The 26,355-nt window shown below is 50.8% G+C and overlaps 1 protein-coding gene and 1 pseudogene across 1 annotated transcript in view; one reads left to right on the forward strand and one right to left on the reverse strand.

Moving 5' to 3' along the window:
• Vdr (vitamin D receptor) overlaps positions 1-26,355 on the forward strand; it is a 52,563-nt gene that overhangs the window by 16,894 nt on the left and 9,314 nt on the right. Inside the window, exons 2-7 of the mRNA XM_052161004.1 lie at positions 4,130-4,207; positions 7,753-7,900; positions 15,652-15,782; positions 23,232-23,416; positions 23,660-23,765; positions 25,419-25,596. Coding sequence (XP_052016964.1) covers positions 7,755-7,900; positions 15,652-15,782; positions 23,232-23,416; positions 23,660-23,765; positions 25,419-25,596 — 746 coding nt within the window. The 5' untranslated portion in view covers positions 4,130-4,207; positions 7,753-7,754. The remainder of the gene's footprint in view (positions 1-4,129; positions 4,208-7,752; positions 7,901-15,651; positions 15,783-23,231; positions 23,417-23,659; positions 23,766-25,418; positions 25,597-26,355) is intronic.
• Positions 745-1,597, reverse strand: LOC127667409 (40S ribosomal protein S2-like; annotated as a pseudogene).

The following is a 26,355-nucleotide window of genomic DNA, read 5'->3' on the forward strand; positions in this document are numbered from 1 at the left end:
GGTTTTCTTCTAGAAAGAGTTGAGGGCTTTGAGTGAGTATCAACCATTAAAAAGCCAAGTTTTGATCACTGTGGTCCCAAGCTGGCTGAAGACCCCTCTCTGGACACTCACTGTCTACTTGGGGTATATCAGGGTCACACTGTTCATTATACTCTTTCTGTTCATTAGCATCTAAAGATGACCGTGCTGCCCAAGTATGCTGTGGCTCATCAGGGGTCAGGGGTCAATTTCAGTGACAACCTTGTTGTGATGGGACTTTCTTGGAGCTGGAGAAGACTTCAGTGGCCAGCCCCTTTCCAGCTCCAGGTCACCTGCACACTCAGCTCAGGCACCCTCAGAGCCCCAAGGGGAGGTTCTTGTGTGAATCCAGGACTTAATCTGAGTTCAGGGTCTTTGCTGCCGGAACATGGCACCTGTAGTGTGAACCGCACAAGTGGGGGGCGTCGGGGAGACAACAGTTGTGACATCGGTGTTGGGCAGGAGGAACTGTATGATCTCATTTCTTGCTAAGGCAAGGTCAGGGCTAGGTCAGGAGCAGGAGCAGGTTGCTCTGGGGACAGCCCCAGCAGAAGCAATAGGGTGTTCTCTGTGCTCAGAACATGATTGCTAGTGAGTAGATTTATGGGACAGGAGACATGAAGTGTTTTTTCCACTGGTCCCCATTTTAAGGCTGTGTCTCTGACCCGCTTTTTTTTTTTTTTTTTTTTTGACAAATAGCAGACTTAGTTCATTTTTCTTGTATAAAAACCCCTATGTGGTAGCCACAGCTGGAGTCTGGGTCCTCTGAACAGAGACTCTGGTGTGGGTTTTCACAAGATGATCAGTGAATTCCTGATAAGGAGACTTGGTGAACAGTCTCTTTCCAGAGGTCAGGGGTCAGGTAGCTGTAGGTCTTGACATCAAAGGTGGCCTTGGCAAAGTTGCCCAGGGTGGCAGTGCAGCCCCTGGCTGATGTGTAGCAGTCGTTTATACCAGGCATCATCAGGAGCTTCTTGGGCACAAGCAGAGAGGCAATGCCAGTACCTCTGGGGGCAGGGATGAGACGCACCAGCACAGAGCCACAGCGGCCTGTCACCTTGCATGGAACCCTGTGGGGCTTGCCAATCGTGTTTCCCCAGTGGCCTCTCCGCACAGGGACGATGGAGAGCTTGGCCAAGATGATGGCCCCTCGGATGGCAGTGGCGACCTCCTTGGAGCACTTAACACCAAGACCAACGTGACCATTGTAGTCCCCAATAGTAGCGAATGCCTTGAACCTGGTCCTCTGGCCAGCCCGAGTCTGCTTCTGCACTGGCATTATTTTCAGAACCTCATCCTTTAGGGATGCGCCCAGGAAAAAGTCAATGATCCCAGACTCCTTAATGGGCAGGGAGAACAGGTAGATCTCCTTCAAGGACTTGATCTTCATGTCCTTAATCAGGTGGCCCAGCTTGGTGACGGGGATTCACTCCTTGTCTTCAGTTTTACCTCCACGAGCCCCGCGGCCTCGACCACGGCCCCTGCCCCTAAGACCGCTGCCAAATCCTTCACAGAAGCAGCCGCAGCCTCCTAATCCTAGGCCCCCGGGTCCTCCGGGCCCTCCCGCTGCACCAGCCATCATCCGCCATTTGGTGTTTTCCCGAAGAAGAAGCTTTGACCCACTTTCATATCAACTTGACCTTGGACCCAGAATCTGACTCCAACATAATTTCTCCTGAAAGGCCCATCCAATGTTTGATTGGATGGTGGATGACTGTGGTGGACAGAATTTCCCAGACGAGGGAGTTGGCATCAATTCTTCCCTCAGGACCAGGGGGTGATTGTCTGCATTGTCTCCAGACTTAGTGGATAAGAAGGCTGTCCAGGATTTAAGGGCTGGGGAAGCGGCTGAGCGATTTCCCACTGGGAGTGTGGTAAGGTGGGTGGAGACTCAGCTAAGCTCCAAATACAATCAGCTTCCCTCGGTTTTCCCATCCCTGAAACAGGGAGCTACTGAAGGAGGCTGCGAAGGAGGCTGCGGTTAGGCTTAAGTGGTGAGGCCTGTGACAGTCTTGGAGCAGAGCCCAGCCCAGAGCCATAGGTGTCTGCTCACTAGGTGACTGTCACTAGGAATGGGAGGGGTTTGCAGAAAGCAGCTCTGGCCCTCGAATCAGCTTGCCCTGGTTTGCCCTTGCTGGTACCACCCGACAACCGACACTGTGCAAGTCACTGAAGATGCTCTGAACTTTGGTTTGGGTATCTATAAAATGAGGGTTCTCCCCATGACCCTCAACTCAAAGACCATTCTGAGACAGGCAGTGGTGGCACACACCTTTAATCCCAGCACTTGGGAGGCAGAGGCAGACAGATTTCTGAGTTCGAGGCCAGCCTGGTCTACAGAGTGAGTTCCAGGACAGCCAGGGCGACACAGAGAAACCCTGTCTCGAAAAACAAACAAACAGACCATTGTGAAGATTAAACTAATACAGTGAGTATCCCTTAGCAGTCCTAGAAAAATGTTAGATGGTCTCCAGACTTATTTTTTTTCTAAGTTCAAGGGTGATGGCCTACCTGGATGAACTATAACCTCTGTAAGCCTTAGGGATTGAAGACAGGAAAGCAGTGGCCCCTTTTACTCATTGTTCTCACCCCAGACTTCCTAAGAAGCAGGAAGGAAGCCTCGCAAATCCATACACTGCTGTGTGGTGTGGTCGCAGGCCCCTGAGCCACCAGAACAGCGGGAGCAGCTGTCTGAGGCCAGTGGCCTGGGTTTCCCCAGCACGCACCCTTCTCATCACTCACAGCCTCTGTGGGCCAGCCTGGATCAGTCAGATCGGTCAGCTAAGCTCCCCACCCACCACCGTTACCTGTGTTGTTCCTAAGGGGCTGGTGGTACCCAAGACGTAGCCAAGGCATGGGAGCTGGGGATTCTAGGGTTGGGCCCAGGTCTTAGAGGCCTCCTAGGCTGTCCCCTCCCTTACCTAGTCAGGCCACTGTGAAACAGAGATCTCCAGAGAGCAGCAACAGCAGGTAGACTGGATCTTCTCCACTTGGGGTGTGGCTTAAAGGACCTTTTTAGGGTTTGGGTACCAGAACCCTCATGTGTGTGTATTTCCACACTCACCTCCTAGTTCTATCAGGGAGGAAGTGTGGTGTGAGAATTATGTGTATGAATCTGTCTGCCTCATAGTGGACAGATGAAGGGAGAGTGAAAATTTTCCAAACCTACCTTGAAAACCTGTCATGCCTCTATAGGACCCAGAATCGGTCCTGTCTCATTCATGCCTTGCATGTCTGGAAGTGAGCTGTAAGTGACTGGAGGAAACATCCTGTTTGAAGGCTGTGTGGTGCGGTGTTTTTAAGCCCTCTCCCCTCTCCCCAGCAGCATCTTCCACTCCCAATCCCACTCTCCACAAAGAGATGCCTGCTAGTGGCCGCTCCCCAGAGGCCAGGGCCCCGGGCTGCAGTCACAACTGTCATAGTTCCAAGCACTGGAAGATTTATTCATTCATTTATTATTATATGTAAGTACACTGTAGCTGTCTTCAGACACCCCAGAAGAGGGAGTCAGATCTCATTACAGATTGTTGTGAGCCACCATGTGGTTGCTGGGATTTGAACTCAGGACCTTCAGAAGAGCACTTGGTGCTCTTAACTGCTGAGCAGTCTCTTCTGGCTCGCCATCTAGCACTTGGCCGCATTCTAGGCTGCTCTATGTTCTACTTCCCAGAGTATCCCCCAAATCTGCAAGGGGGCAGTAGGGCGTCAGTTCTCCCTCCAACAGGGGAGCCTTGAGGGAGGATGCAGAAGGGAGAAAGAGAAGACAGGGCACACATCCAGAAAGAGCAAGCAGGCTGGACGACCCCGCTGACCAGGAGGGAGCTCTCGCTCGCTCGCGCGCTCTCCCCCGGTCTAATTGCTGCCCTCACTTCTCACAAGTCGCATGCTGCTTTCCCTCTGCCTTGAGAGACAGCCATTCTGATTGCTCTCCAGTTCCCTCCTCCTCATCCCTGGCCTCAACAACCCGGTGTCCCCAAAGTCACTTCCTTCCTGTTTTTATCTCAGGACCTAATTCCCCTGGCAAGTCTTGTGCGCCATGTTGGGATATATAAAGGACTGGCTGGGAGATTGAAGATACCTTAGGTAAAATGTCTCCCCTTGTTCATTTCAGAGTTCTTTCGGTCGGACAGATTTGTGAGACTTCCCAGGAGAAGACCCTTGGGCTCTGCTCACACCCCTGCTCCTTCAGGTAGGTGTGTCCTCAACAACTACAAGCTCCCTAGCCACCTCTGTGTTTGCGTGGCAAGGAGAGGTCACCGCAGAGTCACAGGCAGAGGAAGGGCAGGAGTGCTGGCCACCCTTACACATGTGGGACCCACAGCAGCGAAACCTGTGGGGATGGGTGAGAGGGAGAGCTCCCTCCCGATCTGTGGGGTCCTCCGGTGTGTTTGCTCTTCCTGGATGTGTGTCCCGTCATCTCTTTGTTCCTTCTCCACACCCTGTTCTCCACCTGTGCCTCCTAGAACGTCTAGCGGCTAGAACCTTGAGTCCCGAGCCTCCTCTCTCTAGCTGGATTCTGGTGAAGAGCTGGCTTCCTAGTTGCAGTAATAACCCCAGGCAGAGCTGGGTGTTCTCTCTGCTCTCCTGCAGTGACTCTGTTCGCTCTGCGTCTCTTGCTGCCAGATCTGGCCTTTCTGTCCAGCCAAGTGCAATGGCTCACAGCCCCATGCCAGAAGACGCCCGCCCCCCAATGTGAAGGCAGTGCCTCTCCTGTGGTATAACTGCACTGTGCCACGCTGTGGTTCCGTGGCTCTGTGGCTCCAGCCGGCTTACATCACAATCTCTTCAATGAGGTCATGTGGTGTTGGGCTCGTCTTATTGGACTGAACTAACTGGTCTTCTTCCCCAGCTCCCATTCAATTCTCTTTTCCCACCAACTCCACAAGATGCTGGGGGCCCAGCTGACCCCAGCTCTGTAGCAACTCTATGGTGCAGCAGCGTCTCCAGTGACCTGGGGTGAAACCACAAGCATCCCTTGTTACCCCATAATGACACTGGGCCCTGAGATTCTTGCCCACATCTTAGATGCCTGCTATGTTCTAGAGTCTTGTAGGCGTCACCCTGGACCTGGGGTCATCCCGTAGGCATGTTCAGCCTTTTGGCATTGCAGCGCAGCATTACAGCCACAAAGTTCATGCTTGAGAGACACACAATTAAGCTAATAAAACCCAACAAATACACAAGCACACATAGACACAGACACACATGTATGCACATAGCTTAGGTTTTAAGTAAGTTTACAGTTTTGTGTGGAGCTACGTTTACGGCGACCTTTGGCCACATGTGGTGCATGGGCAGCAGGCTGCACACATCTGTGTAGAGATAATGCTGCCAGACAAGAGTTACTTTCCCTTTTATTTTTAATTGTTTTGAGATTAATAAGTATTTCGGGGGCTGGAGAGATGCCTCAGCGGTTAAGAGCACTGACTGTACTTCCAGAGGTCCTGAGTTCAATTCCCAGCAACCACATGGTGGCTCACAACCAACTGTAATAGGGACTTGATGCCCTCTTCTGGTGTGTCTGAAGACAGCAATGGTGTGCTCACATACATTAAATAAATGAATAAATAAATAAATAAATAAATAAATAAATAAATCTTTAAAAAATTAAGTATTCTGGGAGCTGTTGGGACGGCTCAGTGGGTAAAGACCCTGGCTGTGAAGCCTGGTGATCTGGGGTCACTCTCTGGGACCCGCTTGGTGGCAGGCGACAGCCAGCCCACCCTTCACGCTGTCATCTGACTTCCATGGTGTGTGTGCAGCGCACATAACCTCCCCACAGAGGCACGCAAAGTAAGTAAGTTAATGTAAATTTGAAAACTTACAAAGAGAGCTTTCAGATATATAGAGACATGCGCATGAAGCATTATGTATGTTTTAATAGAAATGGGATAGATCCCTGCCACTCAGAGACAGACTATTTCTCCTACGTGATGCTGTGTTCCTGCCCACCAACAGCTTCATCTCTTCGGGGTGTTCTTTGTTTTCTTTTTCTTTTAATAAAATATGTGTATGCGGTATATTTATGTGTGTGTATGCGCCTGCAGCTATTGTAATTCAGAAGTCCGAGACAAGCTGCAAAGGACGTACCACTAACCTCACTCCTGTTGTGTAATAGTTCCCAGGGATAGAGGCACAGAACAGCCATATGTGTGGCTTTCTTTGAGGGGGTGGTGACAATGTCATATCCTGCTTACCTGCTCCCATTCTTCCTTTGTCACAAAGCTCTTCATGATATTACAAACAAGTGATGGCACCGTACATTGCCAGTAGCCATAGCTGTCAGCATGCCTCAAGGTGGGGATTTCTCAAGGCCTCAGGCTCCCTCAGGGAGCCCTCACATCCGTACTACCTTACAGCTAGTGTTGGGGTGCTGTGAAATCAGACTAATGAGCTCTGAGATTCCACAGGCCTCAGAACCCCCCTCTCTCACCTACTGTGCCTGAGCCAGGGTCAGAAGCAGACATGCATCCCCTCATCCCTATCTGAGAAGCATTGCTCATCCCTCATCCCTATCTGAGAAGCAGGTGCTCATCCCTCATCCCTCTCTGAGAAGCAGGTGCTCATCCCTCTCTGAGAAGCAGGTATTCATCCCTCATCCCTATCTGAGGAGCATGTTCTTATCCCTCATCCCTATCTGAGAAGCAGGTGCTCATTCCTATCTGAGAAGCAGGTGTTCATCCCTCATCCCTCTCTGAGAAGCATTGCTCATCCCTCATCCCTATCTGAGAAGCATGTGCTCATCCCTCATCCCTATCTGAGAAGCAGGTGCTCATCCCTCATCCCTATCTGAGAAGCAGGTGCTCATCCCTCATCCCTATCTCTCTGCTATTTTCCTCCCGACGTTGCCTTGGGTCAGAGAGGCCACTCAGATGTGTAATGAGAGGGTTCACAAGAGCTGAGACATTGAGTCCGAGAGCATTTTAGGGAGACCTGAGGTGCCCTAGAGTCAGCTCTGAGCCTCACAACAGTCAGAGGCAGTAAGCAAAGCCAGGGCCAAATTTACTAATGGAAAAGAAAGGCCAGCCGTTTCTCGAGAAGGGCGTACCAGCTCTCCCTGGCTCTCCAGTTCCTCAAAGTGCAAAATCCATGTCAGGCTGATAATGCCCACTTAGAGAATCCATCTCCGAAAACAAAATGAGCTAATTGGTCATGACTCACATCGCTCGGAAGGACATCCAAACTCACACAAAGTGCATGGGAAACAAAGACAGATGTCACTAAGGACACGAGGCCCTGGGCTGCCTGGCGGCAAGGAGCAGGCTCTCTGAAGACAAGAGCTTGGATTTACACACCCTTCTCTTCCCCCGTTCCTATGGGAGGCCACACTGAATGAGACACTGGCTCTGATCTGCCTGTTCAAGTCTGCTGGGCAGGATCCTGTGCCAGGGGCGTGTGCACACATTTCTTCAGATCACCCCCCAAAAGCAGACCATCCCTCCTGATGAGGACAGTGGGGTACAGTGATGCCCACTGCCTCTCCCAAAGGAGCTGGCGGGCATAGGGTTTGAATGTGGTGTGATACTGAGCCTTGTTCTTTCTATCTTGGCAGTGCAGCGAGGGCTCCGAAGAACTCCCACTTTACTCTGTCTCCAGGAAATCTCTCCACCAAAGAACTGCCGCCCACTTTCCATCAGGAAGGGAAGGGTGGCGGTGGCTACATGGTGGCTGTGCTGAAGGCACCAGCTGCATCTGGCTCTCACCACAGCTGTGCTCTGCCTGCTGTTCTTACAGGGATGGAGGCGACGGCAGCCAGCACTTCCCTGCCTGACCCTGGCGACTTTGACCGGAATGTGCCTCGGATCTGTGGAGTGTGTGGAGACCGGGCCACGGGCTTCCACTTCAATGCTATGACCTGTGAAGGCTGCAAAGGTTTCTTCAGGTGAGTCCCCTCTCCAGAGGGAAGGAAAAAAGAGAGGTGAGCCTTTCCCCCCAAGAGGGCCCCTATGCTTTCTGGGAAACATGGTGGTTCTCGCAGTCACTGCGAGCAGCAGGGTCTTTTCTCCAGATCCCCTCAGTCCCACTGTGTCCTCTGAGCCCTCAGAAATCGCCTTCCTGAGGTGGTTCTTTCTTTTCACTAGCCCTTGACCCGCTGCACTGAGCCGCATGTGTGTGTCCTTCCGAATGAGCCTCCTCCTTGCTGAGAGCTACGGCTTCATCATTTAATAGCCATGCGTGTCTTTGGGGAAGCCCCAAATTTGGCCTTTCTGCTTGCCTCTTCGTTCCTCTAAACTCTTCCATGGAACGAGAGAGACTCTAGCCTCCAATGGTTACCGAACCCAATCTGTGCCGGCTCTTCCCAGGTGACCCAGCGGCAGCTTGGCAGTCAGTGTCCCGGGGTGTATGTCATTGCTGTTAGGTCAGTCAGGGCTAGTGTATCCTCTGGCACTCCCTTTTCTTTCTTTCTTTTGGAATATATTGTTTATTCTTCTCTCATCTATTACATCCAGACCAAAGTTTCCCCCTCCCCCTCTCCTCCCAACCCTATCCCCCTTTTCTTCCCCCCCTGCACTCCTCCTCTGGTTCCCTTCAGAAAATGACAGGCCTCCCAGGGATATCTACCAAACATGGCATACCAAGTTCTAGTAGTCTTTGTGTGTGAGCCCAGGATTGCAGGCACAGGATTGTGACAGTATTGGGAAGGTCCAAAGATGGCCTTCCGCAAAGCCAGAGATGGAGGGTTAGAAAGGCTGGGAGGAGGGGATTCGGGAAGCAGGAGGTTTGAAAAGTTGGCGTTCAGCATATATTGGAAAGAGAATGTTCCAGAAGTTACTCCCTGGGAAATAACCAGTGACTGCAGGGGGTAGACAGAAGAACAGGGTTCTGTCGGGAAAGGTAAGAGCAAATCAAGTTCAGAACCAAGTGACAAAGCCCAGCCTGGCCAGCCCAAGTGGCAGGAAGTGGTAGGTAGGCTCGCCTGGCTGGGGAGACAGCCCACATGCAGGTCCCTGGTGTGGGAGACTCCTCCATCACAGGGTCTGACTCACCAACCCTTTCCTCGGGAGCCAGTGTTCCACGGCCTGGAGCAATTCTGATCTCTGGGCACTGGGGTTTCTGTTGGTGCTAATTACCTATTTGGCCTGGCACAGGCTCCCCTCTCGGCTTCCCAGAAAGCTGCTCCCTAGTTAGGGAATCAGACCAAGAGTGTCACCGGCTATTGTCTCCTAGTCACATCTGTCAGACCTCACGGCAGTGTGAAGCCCATACTGCTGGGGGGTGGGGGTAGGTCTTCCAGAGTTCAAGTCCTATGTGCCAGGTGCCACCTGGACAGCTTGCTGCCAGGGCAGGTAGGGCAGCCACCTATGGAGAGACGAAGGAGAGTCTGGGTACACGCTGTCGTAAAACTGGTCAGGAGTACCTTGTCCATGCCATTAATTTAATGCCAACCTCCTTTAATCATTTTGAATGGGCCCGTGTTTCAGCTAACTAAGTCTATATGTGTGCCCACATCTGAGATTTAATGAGATGATATGCAGAAAAGAACTTTGGAAAACACAGAATACAGGGTGGCGTATGACTTTTCAGCCACACGGGCTAACGCTATCCCCCTTGGTGGAATTCTGCCCAGTAAAAGTTTCTGTAGCCATCTCCCAATACCCATTCTGGTATATTTTCTTCTAAGCACCCACCCACCCAATTTGAATGGACACAAACCTAGGAGCTGCCGCACTTGAGACTCACTAGAGATCCCAGCTTGCCAGTCTTTAACTACGATGCTCCAACCGTTCTTGGAACCGTTTCGTTCACTGACGGAGCTCCTACCCCCAAGTCACCTTTGATATTTCTATCTGCCTTTTCCCCTGGTACCCAGCTGTGGAAAATGGAACCCTAAGGGGCGACTTGGCAATCAGGACACAGTGAAGGTCCATTTCTTGCTGGACGAGACCTAACTCCAGTGTGTTTGAATGATGCCCCCAGAGAGGTCACCGTGGCTTTCCTTCAATTACTTATTGTCTCTAAATAAACATAAATAAATTCATTTAGATGCAGGTGATACTCGTTTGTAAGTGTGTGAGTTCCGTGTTTGAAAACATTCCCAGCTGCCAAAATTTACCAGAATCAATCCTTGCCACACCTGGGTTGTCATTTGTGGACGGTACAGAGTTGAGTCACCGGCACACACCCTCGGGGGAAAGGCTGGGCAGGGACACCGTGCTGCTTTCTGCTCTGGTTCTCGATCTACACAAACGTCTTTGTGTTTTTGTCATCCCCACTCCCCAACCCCCCATCCCGCAGACCTGGAGAGCAAGCTCCTAGGCAAGGTTCTTCCTCTGAGCTGCCTCTTTCTCCACAGTGTCCTGTTGACTGTCTACTGACTTACCGCTGTGTTGTCTTTTTTTGGAATTTTTTTTTATAGTTATTGGTGGTTTTGTTACTTAAAATGGCTCCTAAGTTTAGTACTAAAGTGTTGTGTACTGTTAAAATTCGAGAAGCCGTGGTGTGCCTTGTGGAGAAACCACACGTGTGAGGTAAGTTTCATCCCCTCTGTGAGCCATGTAGTTTGTTGGTAGCTCATTGCTAATAAACCAGCCCTGTGTGTATTTCAACAGGAAGACTAGATAGAAAACACACATAAATCGAGATGGTGAAAAGCGTCGTAACTCAAGGCTCACAGGTGACAGTGCAGCATTCAGGACTCCAGGGTTTACAGTGGCTTCAGAGATAGATCACCGCTCCTGTGGTAACAAGAATCGACTGCCTCCCTCCTCCCCTCACCCAGCTCACAGAGTTGCCCAAGGACTCCATAGACTTATATGTGCTATACCCCAACAGGTGGCTGGTACCTTCTCCATGTTAGACACAGCCTCCTAGGGACCACAGAGATTCGTGAGGCCAAGATACAGTTCTTCAGAAGCTCCCTCTATCCCATCCTGACAGCTCTGGGGAGGATTTTTGCCTTGGGCTACTTCTAAGCCCAGGGACAGGCTGTCTTCTTCAGCCATTAGTGTTTGGTTTGGTTTCTAACTACCAAGACAAGTAGTCACGGTGAGTCTGGGAAGCTCCAAGCTCAATCAAGTCCAAGGGTGATTATGAAGTTTGAAGTCTGGGTCGTGGTTCAGTCGTTCTGTGGTCAGGAGTTAAGAGGCCAGTACTGGTCAGTCCCCCCCACCCCATGGACTGTCCCATGTTCTGTGCGCTTCCTGTTCTCCTAGAGAACATGAACACCACAGATATTTCTGGTGTAACCAAAAGTCCAGCGAAGCAAACTCGTGGATACCCAAAGCGTCTTGACCGTGTCTTCAACAAGTAGAGCCTAAGAAAGTTCCAAAAGGTGACAAATGTGTAGAGCTGTCCCATAAAATAATAATGGATAATCTATAGGTTGATGTAGATGAGTTTCTGGTCGTGAATGGCTCTGTCTAAGGTCTGTTGTAAAAACAAAGGCGTAAAAGACAAAGAAGATTGCCCCAGAACGAAATCAAGCTTGATGAAGATATTCAAGAGGGGGTCCTGAAAGCTAGACTGAGAGACAGTTCATTGTTTCCTTTTTGCCTTCCCCCATTCTATTAATATCTGTTGACAAAAACCTCATAGGCTGGTGGTGTAGCTCAAAGGAAGAGTGTTTGAATATCTTGTATGAGACCCTAGATTAAACCTTGATCCTGCAATTGAACAAGCCAACAAACAAAAGTAATGCAAAGCTAAGCTCTGTGAGCTCCAAAATATAAGGAAAGAAATGTATTCCATTTGCTGGCCCAATTATCCCCCGGGGTCTTGTTGATTATAGGTCTCCCAGAGCACAGTGGGCGGAAGGCGGGTGGGTGAGGATCCAGGGACATGGGGAGTGGTGCTGCTTTCAGGAACATCCCCCGTTCTTTCTAGCTCTTCTAAGAATCTGTTGAGAAGGAAGCAGAGAAACGGGAAACTGTTCCGCTGATTCAGACACAAAGTATGTAGATGAAGTCGAGTGGAGAGAAAAGATGGCCTTCTGTGGGCCCAAGTGACTCACTGGAAAGTCATTGCTGCTGAAGAGAACTTTATCCAGGCCAACTCTCCCTCTACCTATGCTACAGGTTGTACATGACAGAGGGCACCAAGAGTCATGTACTTAAAGGAAAGAGACCAAAACATGGAAGGGAGGTCAGTAGGACTGTCAAGAGAGACAGGCACGCCAATAGAGAGAAGCTTCCATTCCCTTTGGCCACTGTTGCCAGCATCTTTAGGAATTGAGACTATAGGAACTGGGGTGCTAATCTGAACTATCTGCATGAATTCATCCTCATACCCCAGGGATCCAGTCTGTGTATAGGCAAAATAGAGCAGGAGGCTTTCAAGGCTGGATGCTGCTCCTTCACTTCCGACCCAGCCAGCCAGGGACTGCCAGCCACCCAATCTCCTTCACTTCAGAAGTGTCCTTCAGACAGCCCCTGCTTCTGCTCTTGTGTTGGGAAGGCATGTGTTTGATTGTTGCTCTCTTTTGGATGAGAGGTGATAGATTCAAGACAGAGAGAGCCTAGAGTGTAAGACCAGAAGCTTTGGAGTCCCACAAATCCTAACTATAGTAAGTTGTCATCCTTATTAGCTATGGGCACTAACCAAGCTTACTTGCCTTCCCTGTGCCTCCTGGCATTGCTTATAGAACAAAGATAATAAGTATTCTGCCAAGGCACTAGGGGTATTGGGAAGAAATGTCGATTGTTGGTGAAGAAGATTCTTGAGATAATAGCTACTGTGGGTCTCTTGTAATATCTCGCTTTCTGAGACCCTTTTCTCTCTGTCTTTTACTGTGTTGACTCAGGTGTGTGTGACATGGGTTAGCAGGGATCTCTGGCAATGGCTGGCAATTCCAGCATCTCGGGATTGCAAGGAAACGAGTGAAATTGACAGTCTTCAATCTCCTTCACATTCCTGATCTACCCACAGGATAGATCTCTAGCCTGGGCGTTTAAGGGTTCATGCCTTCCAGAAAGCAGTGCTATGGTCTTGACTAGTGGTAACCTTGAAAGTTCTGACCAGCACCAGCTGAGAATCCATCAGTATTGCTGCAAATGTCAGTATCAGGCATGTCACTTGCTTTGCTTGGCCCAGATTTACTGGGCTGTATTTGACAAAGAGAACTGGTCTGTATTTGAGGTACACAATGCATTGTTCTCTCTCTCTCTCTCTCACACACACACTGAGATGAGGTAACTACAACAATCAACTTAGGTAATATGTTCCTGATCTCACACACTCTCCCTGTCTAAGACTCCACGCAGCTCCTGTGTCCTGCCCAGGCACTGAGATCTCTGAAACTTAGCCACAGTCAGAAATGAGAGGGCACTTGACACCATGTTCCTGGCAGAAGCCACCCACTTCTCAGCCCGAGGCCCTAGCCCCTGGCACTTTATGTTTTTGTGAACTTCTTGTCTCTTTTACATTTTGATGAATTGGTCTCTGGCATGAGAACTGGTCAACGTCCTCTCTAACCCCTGGCTTTCTAGAAACTGCCTCTATTTTTAGCCTGGTTGCACCTCCCCCGTCCCCCTTCCTGAACTAGGGTATAATTGCCAGCCAGCCAGAGAATGACAGGGTTCAGACTCAGAAGCAGCAGAGGCACTGGGCTCCCGTGGAATGAGAAGGCCCTTGTTTCTCAAAACCAAACCAGCTCATAGGCAATTAGCTTTGGGAGGAAGGCAGGGTAGGGCGTGGATCTTTAGGACAAAGCACAGAGCCAGGGCTGGGTGGCCTAGCTGCCCTGATTCCTTGTGGGCTGAGACTAGATGACAGCCACATGTCTAAGTGCCCTTAGAAGGTGGGAGGACAGAGAATAAATTGGTCTCCAAGCCAACAGGGCCTATGACCCAGAAAATGTCCATATTAAAGAAGACAAACGTAAAAGGTCAGCTCCAGGCTGGGTCCTGATTTGGAGAATGAGGCAGCCAGTGAACTCTCTGGGGTTCCTAGAGCGTGAAGTCAAAATGTCATCTTCCCAGACACCATTCCTTTCTCCTGCCTCCATATTTATAGGCACTCAGGAAGAGCTGGCTACCAGACCTTAAAGTAATAATTATAACTTAAAAGCTTCATAGAGGTATGGACCACTTCTTATGTTCGGGGAATTGTGACAACACTAGGGGACAGATGTGCTACGAGCAACTCTGTCACACTTCCGACTCCGTGACTTCCCTGTTATGATGGTCTGTGACCTGGACCTTTCTCTCTGAAGCCACTTTTGTCACAGTGTTCTATCACAGTGCCTCACGGAGGATCGAGGCAAGATCCCTGGTGCCTGAGGAAGCGCACAGGCCTGTGAAGGGCTCTGGACACTCTGCCTGGTGTGCACGAAGCCCTCTGCGCCACCAGAGACTGCTCGCGGCTTTGCCGTGCCACTTTGAAAGACACATGTCTGAGTGTGTCCTGGCACCCATTGGTCTGGGAGGGTTCACAGCCAGGACTCTCAGCTAGACACCACGGTGGGTGGAGAAGAGGGCGGCCCCACTAAGACCTCAAACAAAATGCCTAGTTGGGAACGAAAAGGAAATGAGAATTTGCTCTGAATTGGAAACATCTGGTCTTCCAGGAGGTTTAGAGACTCGTGGGCATTTGTGGTAACAGGTGAAACCTCAAGAACCACGGCGGGAAGGAGGGGAGGGGAGGGACATGACTCGTACCCTGGAATGGAGCAATGTGGCCACTCTGACCTCATTCCTGGGTAACCCTGATGGTTCCCAAGTTGCTTTTGTATTCTGCTGGTGAAAAGGACTGTCCTTGTGGTAGAGGCATACATGCAAAGGCTGAAAGCTTCTTGTCCCGACAAAGGCAGACATTGGCACACCACTCAGTGTCTCTCCTAGCATTTGCAAGGAGAGACGGGGCCTGGACTTAAAGCCCTAACAGTCTGCTACTATCCACTTTCGTCACAACCCTAGCTCTATTGTTGTCCCCTTGGGTAAGATGTGTTATCAGCGGAGGGTTCTAGAGCCAAAGTCCAAAGCCAATAGACGGGACTTCCTTCATCCTGGGCCTGCTTGGCCTTGAGCTGCGCTCAGGGACCTGCTGCCTGGGGCTGTTTGATCGAGGGCTCAACTTTATTGAGCACTTTGAGTTTCTAGCATTGAAAGCAGGCCTAGGAGATAGAAGTTGAGCCTCAGATCCCCAAGACTCTCTGGTCTGAAGCCTTAATTTCTTACTGAATAGTTTCTTAACATTAGTGACCCCATCTATTGAGTGAGGTGGTCATACCAACAGTCTTTCGAGTGGATCCCAGGGGTCTGTGAATATTGGTACTGTATTCATGCAAGTTCTCCTCATGAAGAGATGCCCTTATAGAGAATGATTTCCAGTCAGAAGAGAAAAGAACTAATGATACCATTCAGGTAGGCATAATCCGATGGTGCCTAGACATTTGCTTTGATGACATTCAGCAAGTTAAGTCTGGTGTCCTTTCCCCCACCTTGGGCGAGTCCAGCTGTCTGAGGGCTGTAGCTGTTTTAACCCCCACATTCCAATGACTGGGAACTGCTAGATTTCGGTTGGTATACCTAGTGCAGGGTGGGACTCAGGGTCACTGAGGGTGGCCCAAGGGAATAGGAAATGGACATCTGAGGACCTTGTAGCCAGATCTCCACAGTTACAGCCACTGAAGGCTGTTCTTAGGACTAAGGATCCAGAAGGTCAGCAACTCAGTGCTGAACTGTGCTGTCTCTGCAGGCGGAGCATGAAGCGCAAGGCTCTGTTCACCTGTCCTTTCAACGGAGACTGCCGAATCACCAAGGACAACCGGCGACACTGCCAGGCCTGCCGGCTCAAACGCTGCGTGGACATCGGCATGATGAAGGAGTGTAAGTGTCCGGGGGGTCAGGTGGGAGTGGAGTGCCGAACTGTAGTCACAAGATGGCGGTGGTTACCGTCATTCGGGTTTCTCCACAGAGCTCTGACCGTCTCTACCATGTAGCCCCAAGGACCCCGAGCAGGGCAGGGTATGGGTGAGGCAAAGCTGGTGACTGCCCTTTGGAACACATTAAGGAGTTGAGGGTAAAGAGAGATCCTGTTTAATTCAGCAGATGCTTGGGGAGGGGAGGCGCATCTAGGCTGCTAAGCTGTGGGCCTGCAGTCACTCTGGGCCCTCTGGGGGGCTGTGGGAATGTAAGAAAGGAAGAAGAAGTCAAGGAGCCAAGAATACACATCAGGAATAGACCAAAGTCAGAGAATAGAGAGAATATTTCATGGGAGAAATAAACCGCACTGTTGCTGGGAAGCAGAGGCAGAATCACCTCACCCCTCCTCCATTGCTAAGGCTCCTCCGTCCTGATCCCAGCTTCCAGCCAAACACTGGCAGCCCCAGAGTTTCCAGACCTTGGTTGCTGCTCATACCACAGGAGCATGCAGGTCTGGACATGTCATTGCTGCTACCTAGTCACTGCCCCACCCCAGCTCCTGTGTTTACACTGGAGAGCGAGCCTCAGAGGCCCAGGGCTGCCTAGGAGCTCTCAAACACTCCTAGTGGGGCCTGGTCTGTGCCTTGTGCTCAGCTGAGCACACAGAAGTGCCCTGCCTCTGTAGAGCAGGATACCCCTTCAGAGAAGGTTCCTTTGTGTCCTAAGGTCCCACACCATCCAAGAATGGCTCTGGGTTCCCTTGTTGGGGGTGCTGTTGCTTACTCTTTAAGATCCTCTGAGACCCAGGAAGGACAAACACCAGGAAGGAGGCCGGATAGCAAGCCAGTGGTTACCTCAAATGACAGTCCAACTCAGGACCCTTTTCTAAAACCCCCAGGAACTCTACAAGTAGCCCCCCAGCCCTCAAGTGCCCAATCAAGAGCCCCTGTCCAAGACACATGATATCTCACGATGTTGCCAGACAGACAGAAGTAGATGGCCTCCTCCAAAGCAACTTTGGGTCTCATCTAGATACTCCATGAAGGCTCACATGCCCTGTCTTGCCCTCAGTCTGGTGTTCCTGTCAGGGAGCTATGTGGGGCCACAGATGGAAAGGGGGAGAGGCCAGAGAGCCAATGAGAATGGACCCATCTCTCACAGCTCTGTTCCCAAGAGCTACAATTCCTGTCTTAGCTAGCCCAGCTTTGTCATCTGGGCTGGAGGTCCTTAGCTCAGAGCCCTCCAGAGCCAACCCCTGCACTGGCTTTCATCCTCAAGGCTTTGCCTCTCCTCCCAGAAACAATCACTATATTCCAACACTAGGAAGGACACTATATACCCAGTCTCCCTTCCTGCCAGAGCAGGGACCCGGCCCTTCCTAGGGGAGCATGGGAAGTGGAGGAGCAGACAGGTGACAAGGGCAGGAACTAGTGTTTACAGACAACCTACTGCAAAGAGAACACAAATTTTCTTCTTAAATTCTCACAGCCCCTAAGCATGTGAATATTACTTTTATTTAGCAGCTAAGGAAAAACAAGAGGATTTACCAGTTATGCCTCTGGTTAACATGATATCAGCATCTATTCTGCCCTAGGCCTGGCCTGTGGGCTCCATCCTTGGGAAGCCCCTTAGGCGGTTCCAGTCAGTCAGAGCTCATTTCTCCCCCTGCTCTGCCTGGACCCCTAAGGAATAGACAGAAGAGAGCTTTGCCCCTCCAAAGGCTCCTTCCTCTGTCTTTAAGTCCTAGGTGGTTCGTGCTCTTAGAATCCAAGACATTTCCTATTGAAGTCTGTTTCTTATTCTTGTTGTTTTTGAGGTAGGGTCACGCTATGCAGACTCAGGCCAGCTCCACCCTCTGCTTCAGGCTCTTCAATATGGAGTTGGAGGTCTTGCGTCTTGCTACATCTGGCCAGTAGCTGGGACATAGCAGGTGCTCAGTAAATGTGACAAATGATTGAATATCAGTTCTTACTGCGCTTCTATCTCCAGAGCCTCATCGGTCTATATAGACCAGTAAGCTTAGCCTAGTTCTGATATTGTCTGTGTTATTCATTTGGGAAGAAAATGTCATGTCCTCTCCCCTGGTGTTTTGAGGTCACCAGTGACATCATGGCACGTTTTAAAACTGTTCATGTTTGCAGATCTTGGCTTCCCCACTTGAGCCTTGACTTCATTGGGTGGGGAATATATTTGACATGCAAATAACTATACAAGGCTATGCCGTGTCCCCCAAGGAATCTGAAAGAGAGTGGAGACAGTGTCCAATACTGACCGTTCAATTTCCCTGTTGCAGAGTTCACCAGAAGCTGGTTACTAGGTTTCTGGCTTCACGTCAAAAGCACATCCTCCAACCAGCCGTAGTGACATCTAAGTGTCAACTCACCAAGAAAATTATTTCTAAAATGCCTAAGAGGTTAATAAACCCTCAAAGTAAATTATTTCACGGATGGATGACAGTGTAGGGGAACATGGGAATGGTGCATGGTTGTCCCAAGGCTGTGTTGCCTTCAGGGGCCCTGGACGGGACCTGGCAGGTCTCAGATTTCACGGCTCTTCCCCAGCAGACTGGCCGCGGCTGCTAGGCAGTGCAAGCAATTGGGAAGACAGATCTTACAGACTATCTTTGAACTTTAAATTATTCATTCGTTTATTTATTTAAGCAGGGGCGTGTGCCATGGCACACATGGGAGGTCAGAGAACAACTTGGGAGGGTCAGTTCTCTCCTTCCACAATGTGGGTCCCAAGAACTGAGCCCAGGTCTTCAGGCTTGGCACGCCAGCCCTGGCCGTTCACTCTGGGCCGGGCCGCTGCCTCTGAAGGTTCACTGACTCTCCTTCGCCTCCTCCGCGAGCCTCTGGCAAGCTTTGTTCCTTTAACGGTTCATACTCTAAAGTTCACCTGGGGCATCGCGTCAGGACTCCAAGTCTGCGAGAAAAAATCCCCCTGAGCAGTTCGGCTGGGTTCAGTCGGAGGCAGATGGACTGTGGGCATCGCCTCTCGTCCCAGAACCAGACTGCCCAGGTCTGAATGCTGGCTGTACCACTGTTAGCTGTGTTACCCTGAGCAAGCCACACACATCTCTGGGCCTCCGTTTCCTCTTCTGCAAAGTAGGGATAAAGGTCATGCTTACCTTGCAGGACTGTTCTATGTGAGCCAGTACTCACAGCAACTCCTAGTACATTAAACACACAAGTCATTCATTCTTCTTCTCTTCTCACTATGTCAGACTCGATCACCAGAAATTCTAGGTGCCAAAAGGTCAAAAGTAACTCCAAGCCAGGTGTGGGGATGCTCACCCAGCACTCAGGAGGCAGGGGCAGGCAGATCTTTGTGAGTCTGAGGCCAGCCTGGTCTACATAGTACGTCCCAGCACAGACTCTGTCACAAAAGGAAAAGACATGGGGCTGGAGAGATGTCTCAGTGGTTAGAGCACTGGCAGCTCTTCCTGAGGACAGGTTCAATTCTCAGCACTCAGTACAGGACTGCCTCTAACTACAGTTCCAGGGGATCTGACACCCTCTTCTGGCCTCTACAGGCTGCAGGCATATGTGTGATGCACAGTGCAAGAAAAATCACTCCTAAAATTTAAATAATAATAATAATAATTTTAAAAAGAAAGGAAGCCATACTTCTAGGTATCACCAGTAAACAGAGACAATGCATAACCTAGCAGAGATGTCAACAGAAGCCACGTCGTCACGCAGAGACCACGGAGCATACAATTCTGGGGTCATCCCCACGCCGAGTTTGAAGGCGTCACCTGAGAAAAGCTTATGGTTGTTCGAGTGGCCCCTTACAGATCAGTTTGTCTCGGAAACATTTCAATCACAATTGTTTAAGTCAAAGAGGTGGCTTCGATGGGTTATTCAGTGAACCTGTGTGCTGTGGGTGCTGTTCCTGACGCCACAGAGCACAGTCAGCCTGGTGCAGTCCTCTCTGGACTTCTCTGCGACTAGGAAATGACTTATGCAGTCATTTTCTGGAGTGGCTCTAGCCACGGAGTCATCCCTCCAGCCCCATGTGTCCTTCTCCTTTTGAGACAGAGTCTCACTCAGAGTCACGGGCATACTCTGTGCTGCTGTGCCTCACAGTTGGTATCATGCTACTTGGCAGGCTCTGCGGCGGGCATCCCCGACGAATCTCTGTAATGGGACAAAAGAATTGTATGCCATAATCCCCCGTCCTTAGCATCCTAGGCTCTAAAAAAAGAAAGCCTCGGGCTTCTTGTTTCTCTGTCCGCGTTTATTAGAACCTGTAGTAGCTACGAGTCTCACAGAGTGGGAGACTTCGGTGCCCGCGAGTCTGCAAAACACTAATTATGCAGGAGTGAGAACGGCTCAGAGCCACTTGGGGCAGTCAAGGAAGGCTTCCTGGACGAGAGGGCAAAAGAAAGAAATAGCTGTTGGGTAGAGAAGACCCAGGGGACAGAATTCCAGAACAAGTGTAAGCAGGTCGTGTTTACAGCTCAGCAAAGCCAACATTGCCTGGGACAGAAGCTGTGTCCAAGGGTGCGAGAGACGAGGTTGGGGTGAGGTAGGAAGAAGCCAGATCATGAAAAGCCTTGATTCGATTGCATCTTGGCGAATGGTGAAGATGCCGAAGGTTCTAGGGAGAATGACATCACAGGATCCTAGAAGGGCTGCCAGAATGTGTCAGGCTCATCAACATGCCTGCGGACGCTCACTGTGGGACAGAAGAGCCCTGTCTCCTGAGCACCCGTCTCTCCCTCTGCCTACCCTTCGCATGGGCAGGGGAGACCTCACCATAATGGTTCCACGGGCCATGACCTCTCGTCCTTTCTTTCCTTGGGGTGCTCTTAGATTCCTAGCTCCTCCCTCCACCCCCCCAACCCTGCCTGACCTCCCGGGAGTTGTGCGAATGCCTTCAGTGGGAAGAGGGTTGGCAGCTCTTTGGGCAGATGCATGCGTCAGGCACCTGGGCGTGGCTTCCTCCCAGCCATGTTCCCAGTCTGTGTATACCTTGGGAAAGACGACTCCTCCGTCTTTCCCAAATACTTCGCTTTCCTGCTATACCTGTAGCTTTGATTGTCCCCTCTAGCCTACCGTAGGTACTTCCTCAGCTCCACCCCCCACTGACTGTTCTCATCCTCTCTCTCCAAGAGGGGCTGAGGTCAGTAGACTTTTCTCAAAGCCCAGAACCCGTTTACTCTCTGGTTCCAGTTCCTTCTCCTGCTCTTGTGAAACTCCTCAGTTCCGTAGGCAGATGCCCTGGCAGCTTGAGAACCGAGCGAGTAGGCACAGGCTGAGCCCCAGTGCCCACTCCTACCGTCAGGCTCTGCAAGCCCTGGCCAGGGCTCTGCTTGCCTGGCGCCTGTGCCAGGCGTCCTGCTCCCACCTGCCCTTGCAAGCAGCTGCCCAACACGGGGAGTCAGGCGCCAGTGCGGAAGCCCCTGTACCAGCCTGCAGGTGACAGGAGAGCTTCCACGAACAGTCAGCTACCTGCTCCCAGTGGAAAGGGTGCCCCAGACTAGGGTTCTGGGGCTTCAGTTTCAGGGGACCGCAAGGGGGCTCAGAACATGCCGCGTGCCAATACTGGAGGACAGAGATGGTTTGCAGAGAATCAACGGAGCAACATCTTTTCACGGTGTTTAGAATAGAGCAGTTGGCTGACTTCCACACGAAAATGGCTCCTTCACGAGGGTCTGCGGAGTGTCTCACCTCCACACAGGGAAAGTCTAGTTATGGGCCCTGAGGCATGGGCAGGGACCGGCATTTGGCATTGAGCCAGGCGCACATCCAGTTCTCCAGGCCGGTAGTCTTCCGGGATGGTTTTTCTCCCTCTCCATCTCTGACTTCTCTTCCTCCCTTCCCATCCTCTCCAATAAAGAGACCTTGGGGCCGGGTGGGGGGTGGGGGAACAGAGAGATGGCTCAGGGGTTAAGAGCACTGACTGCTCTTCTAGAGGTCCTGAGTTCAAATCCCAGCAACCACAAGGGGATCCGATGCATTCTTCTGGTGTGTGTCTGAAGACAGTTGCAGTGTATTCATATAAATAAAAATAAATAAATCTTTAAAAAATAAAGAAAAAAGCTGGGCAGTGGTGGCCCACACCTTTAATCCCAGCACTTGGGAGGCAGAGGCAGGCAGATTTCTGAGTTCAAGGCCAGCCTGGGGCTGAAGAGATGGCTTAGCAGTTAAGAGCACCAACTGCTCTTCCAAAGGTCCTGAGTTCAAATCCCAGCAACCACATGGTGGCTCACAACCATCTGTAACAAGATCTGACACCCTCTTCTGGTGTGTCTGAAGACAGCTAAAGTGTAGTTACATATAAATAAATAAATCTTTAAAAAAAAAAAAAAAAAAAAAAAAAAAAAGGCCAGCCTGGTCTACAGAGTGAGTTCCAGGACAGCCAGGGCTACACAGAGAAACCCTGTCTTGAAAAAATTAAATAAATGAAAGAAAGAAAGAAAGAAAGAAAGAAAGAAAGAAAGAAAGAAAGAAATTCCTTCACATTGTTGAGAGACAGACAGAGACCTTGGAAGAGACCATATGCTCCAAACTGCTCACTTTCTACAAGCAAAAAAAAAAAAAAAAAAAAAAAAAAACCGTCCAGAAAGCCTGCTGTTTTCCCAGGGTCCCACAACCCGTCCTTGAGAAGCTAGACTTCTGAGCACCCGACATCATTCCTCTCAAACCCTCTTCTCCACCCCACACCCGCCCCCTCGCTGTAGAAAACCCAGTGTTTTCCATGGTGAGACATCGGAGCTTCCATGGCAGCTGGGTCCCAAGGAGCCTCAGTGTGAGGAGCCGGCCGGCCCCTTCCATCCTGGTTCTTCTGTAGTAGCAGAAGGGGTCCTGGAGGAGGGGGTCCTGGAGGGAGGGTCCTGGAGGGAGGGTCCTGGAGGAGGGGGTCCTGGAGGAGGGGGTCCTGGAGGGAGGGTCCTGGAGGGAGGGTCCTGGAGGGAGGGTCCTGGAGGAGGGGGTCCTGGAGGGAGGGTCCTAGAGGGAGGGTCCTGGAGGAGGGGGTCCTGGAGGAGGGGGTCCTAGAGGGAGGGTCCTGGGGGAAGGGTCCTGGAGGGAGGGTCCTGGGGGAAGGGTCCTGGGGGAAGGGTCCTGGGGGAAGGGTCCTGGAGGGAGGGTCCTGGAGGGAGGGTCCTGGGGGAAGGGTCCTGGGGGAAGGGTCCTGGAGGGAGGGTCCTGGAGGGAGGGTCCTGGGGGAAGGGTCCTGGGGGAAGGGTCCTGGAGGGAGGGTCCTGGGGGAAGGGTCCTGGGGGAAGGGTCCTGGGGGAAGGGTCCTGGAGGGAGGGTCCTGGGGGAAGGGTCCTGGGGGAAGGGTCCTGGAGGAAGGGTCCTGGAGGGAGGGTCCTGGGGGAAGGGTCCTGGGGGGAGGGTCCTGGAGGAAGGGTCCTGGGTTTGGGGCCGTGACTCTGGACTCGCTGTCTTGCCTCTGCAGTCATCCTAACAGACGAGGAAGTGCAGCGTAAGAGGGAGATGATCATGAAGAGGAAGGAGGAAGAGGCCTTGAAGGACAGTCTGAGGCCCAAGCTGTCTGAGGAGCAGCAGCACATCATATCCATCCTGCTGGATGCCCACCACAAGACCTTCGACCCCACCTATGCTTACTTCAAGGACTTCCGGGTATGGCCATCCGTCAGTCCGCCCGCCCGGGGCTTGAAACAGGCTCGTGCAGAATCAGGAACAGCCCAGACACGGGGAGGGGGATGGGGCTGGGAACCAGGGAAGGTTCTGAGGGAGGCTGAGCTGCCCGCTGCAGGCCCTTCCTCTCCCTGCAGACCTTCGCTGCAGCCTTTGCCCTCAGAGGCGGCAACGGGCCTCCAATAGGGACCTCTTTGCCCAAGACAGCCCATCTTCTCCTTCCAGCCTCCTGTTCGTGTGGACAAAAGTACAGGGAGCTATTCTCCAAGGCCCACGCTCAGCTTCTCCGGAGACTCCTCCTCCAGCTCTGATCTGTACACCACCTCTCTAGGTAAGGGGCACTTCTGTCAAGAAAACCGGCTTGGGAGTGGTCGGCTGGCTCGCCCTGAGGCTGTAGGGGAAGTGACAGAAATCTTCCATTTGCATTCCGTGTGAGGCATAGGGTCCTCCACACTGCTCATCTTTCACCGGAAGGGGCTGGCTATGCATGCTGGGAAGAGACCAAGCCGGGTCTGCCCATAGATGGACCTTCATAGGCCCAGCTCAGCCTCTGAGCCAGACTCTAGCCTCCCTGGAGGGTCCTAGACGTCAGTATTCAATGTTTTGCTCTTGGACTCTCTGGAAAGTGAAATTGATGCACACATGTGCACAAACACACTAACATTTTTAAAACTTTATAAACTAAAGTTTTAAAAGACTGAATAGTACTGTAAAATATAATAATAAGTCGAAAGCCCCTACTGTTGAATATCTAGATTGGTTCCTAGTCTTTTAGTTTTTCTCTTGGGTAAATATTTATTCCCTTTTTTTTTTCTTATAATGAATGCACGGAACTTGGATTACTCTACACAACTGTGATATTGCTAGCACTCTTTCTCTCTTCCCCCCTCTGTCTGTCTGCCTGTCTGCCAGCCACCCGCTTTCTGTGTGTGTGTGTGTGTGTGTGTTTCTGTGTGTCTCTCTGTCTCCCTCTGTGTGTGTTTGGGACCCCTTAACCCATGGGGCACCGAGCTCCCCTCTGTCATGATCAAGTAACTACAAGAAAGAGGATAATTACATTTTCCAGCTATACATTAGAACCAAATATAAACTTGATGCTGGTATTTGTAAAGATTGAAGCATCAAAAAAGTCTCTGTGTGTGTGTGTGCGCGTGCGCGCATGTGTTTGGACACACAATCATGGCACCTAGATGCTAGAGGTAGGAGGCAGATCCCTGTGAGTTCAAGGTCAGCCTAGTTTACATAGTGAGTTCTAGGTCAGCCAGGGCTATAGATTAAGACTGTCAAAAAAAAAGAAAGAAAGAAAGAAAGAAAGAAAGAAAGAAAGAAAGAAAGAAAGAAAGAAAGAAAGAAAGAAAGAAAGAAAGAAAGAAAGGCTTTGACAGTCTGGTCCATCCACCCATCTCTCTTGTCTCCACCTCCTGAGAACCAATGTTACAATGTTACAGGCACGCACACCAGCAGATAGAGGCTTTTCACTCCAAGTTTCAAATTGCTTTTTAGATTACCTGCACCACTATATGTCTTCAGTAGCATCCATCACTGCAAAAGAGCTTCTGATGCTTCAGTCTTTACAATACCAGCATCAAGTTTATGTTTGCTCCCAGAGTATGGTTGGAAAAATATAGACATCCTCTCCCTTGTATTTACTTGATTATAACAGAGGGGAGCGTGCTGCCCTGTGGGGTGAAGGGTCCCAAACACATTTTTAAATTGAGATTAGTGGGAACTGCATGCTTTACAAAGTTATAGCTATGTAGGATTTTATTTTCCCTGAGTATCTCTGGCTCCTTGAATTGACTGCCTAAAACATCCAAAATAAGAGGTGGGGGGAGACCCTGAGGGAACTTGGGGAGGAACAGACCCTGAGAAGGCAGTAACCATTGGCTCCTCAGCTGACAGCCTCTAAGGCACACAGGGTTCTCACAGTAGGGCCTGGCCCCGTGTCCTTCAGTAGCTCCCCGTCTTTCCTCCTCATGCCCAGACATGATGGAACCAGCCAGCTTTTCCAGCCTGAATCTGGACCTGAATGAAGAGGATTCTGATGATCCGGCTGTGACCCTGGACCTGTCTCCTCTCTCAATGCTGCCCCACCTGGCTGACCTGGTCAGTTACAGCATCCAAAAGGTCATCGGCTTTGCCAAGATGATCCCAGGATTCAGGTAAGAAGCTCTTGCTCTGGTGTGGAGAACTGTGGGAATCCTACACGGACCTGGAAGGTGCTTGTCAGCTTTCCACGGCTTCCTCCACACACAGCCTCAGGCCGACCCCGAGTGCCTAGCGGGAACCCCTGGGCCAGGCCAGGGGATGCTTTAGCTGCCCAGGGTTGTGTGGAGAGCTAATCCTGAGAGGAACTCCACTGCTCACTTCCTGGATGATGAAATGAAATCCCACTGAGGTCTCATGGCCCCACCTAAGATCTTTTTATGATGTCAGAACCAGCCCAAGGACCCCTGGCTCCTCAAAGCTGGCTCCCACCTGATTCCTCTGGCTTGCAGTCCTTACATTATCCCTTTAGTTTCTATCCTGCACACACACTTCTGAGGCCAGGATGAAGTAACAGTGAAAACAACGTATAGGACTTCTGGACTTATGAAATAAATCAGGAATCCTAGAAAAATGGCGGCAAGTTCACTGGCATACGTGACCAGGACATTCTTTCCTCAAATTTGTAGCAAAATACCATGTCCTGATCATACTAAGCCTTCTTACCATGTCCTGATCATACTAAGCCTTCTTACCATGTCCTGATCATGCTAAGCCTTCTTACCAAAATAGGTAGATACTAAGAATCTACTACAGTAGGCACCTTGCTGTATGGACTCATTCACACAGATTTCCCCATTTTGTCAGTTTGTTTCAATAATAATTGCATTTGGGCTGGGGAGATGGCTCCGTGGTTAAGAGCGCTCGCTGTATAA

This window comes from Apodemus sylvaticus, chromosome 17, assembly GCF_947179515.1.
Source record: "Apodemus sylvaticus chromosome 17, mApoSyl1.1, whole genome shotgun sequence".
NCBI lineage: Eukaryota > Metazoa > Chordata > Mammalia > Rodentia > Muridae > Apodemus > Apodemus sylvaticus.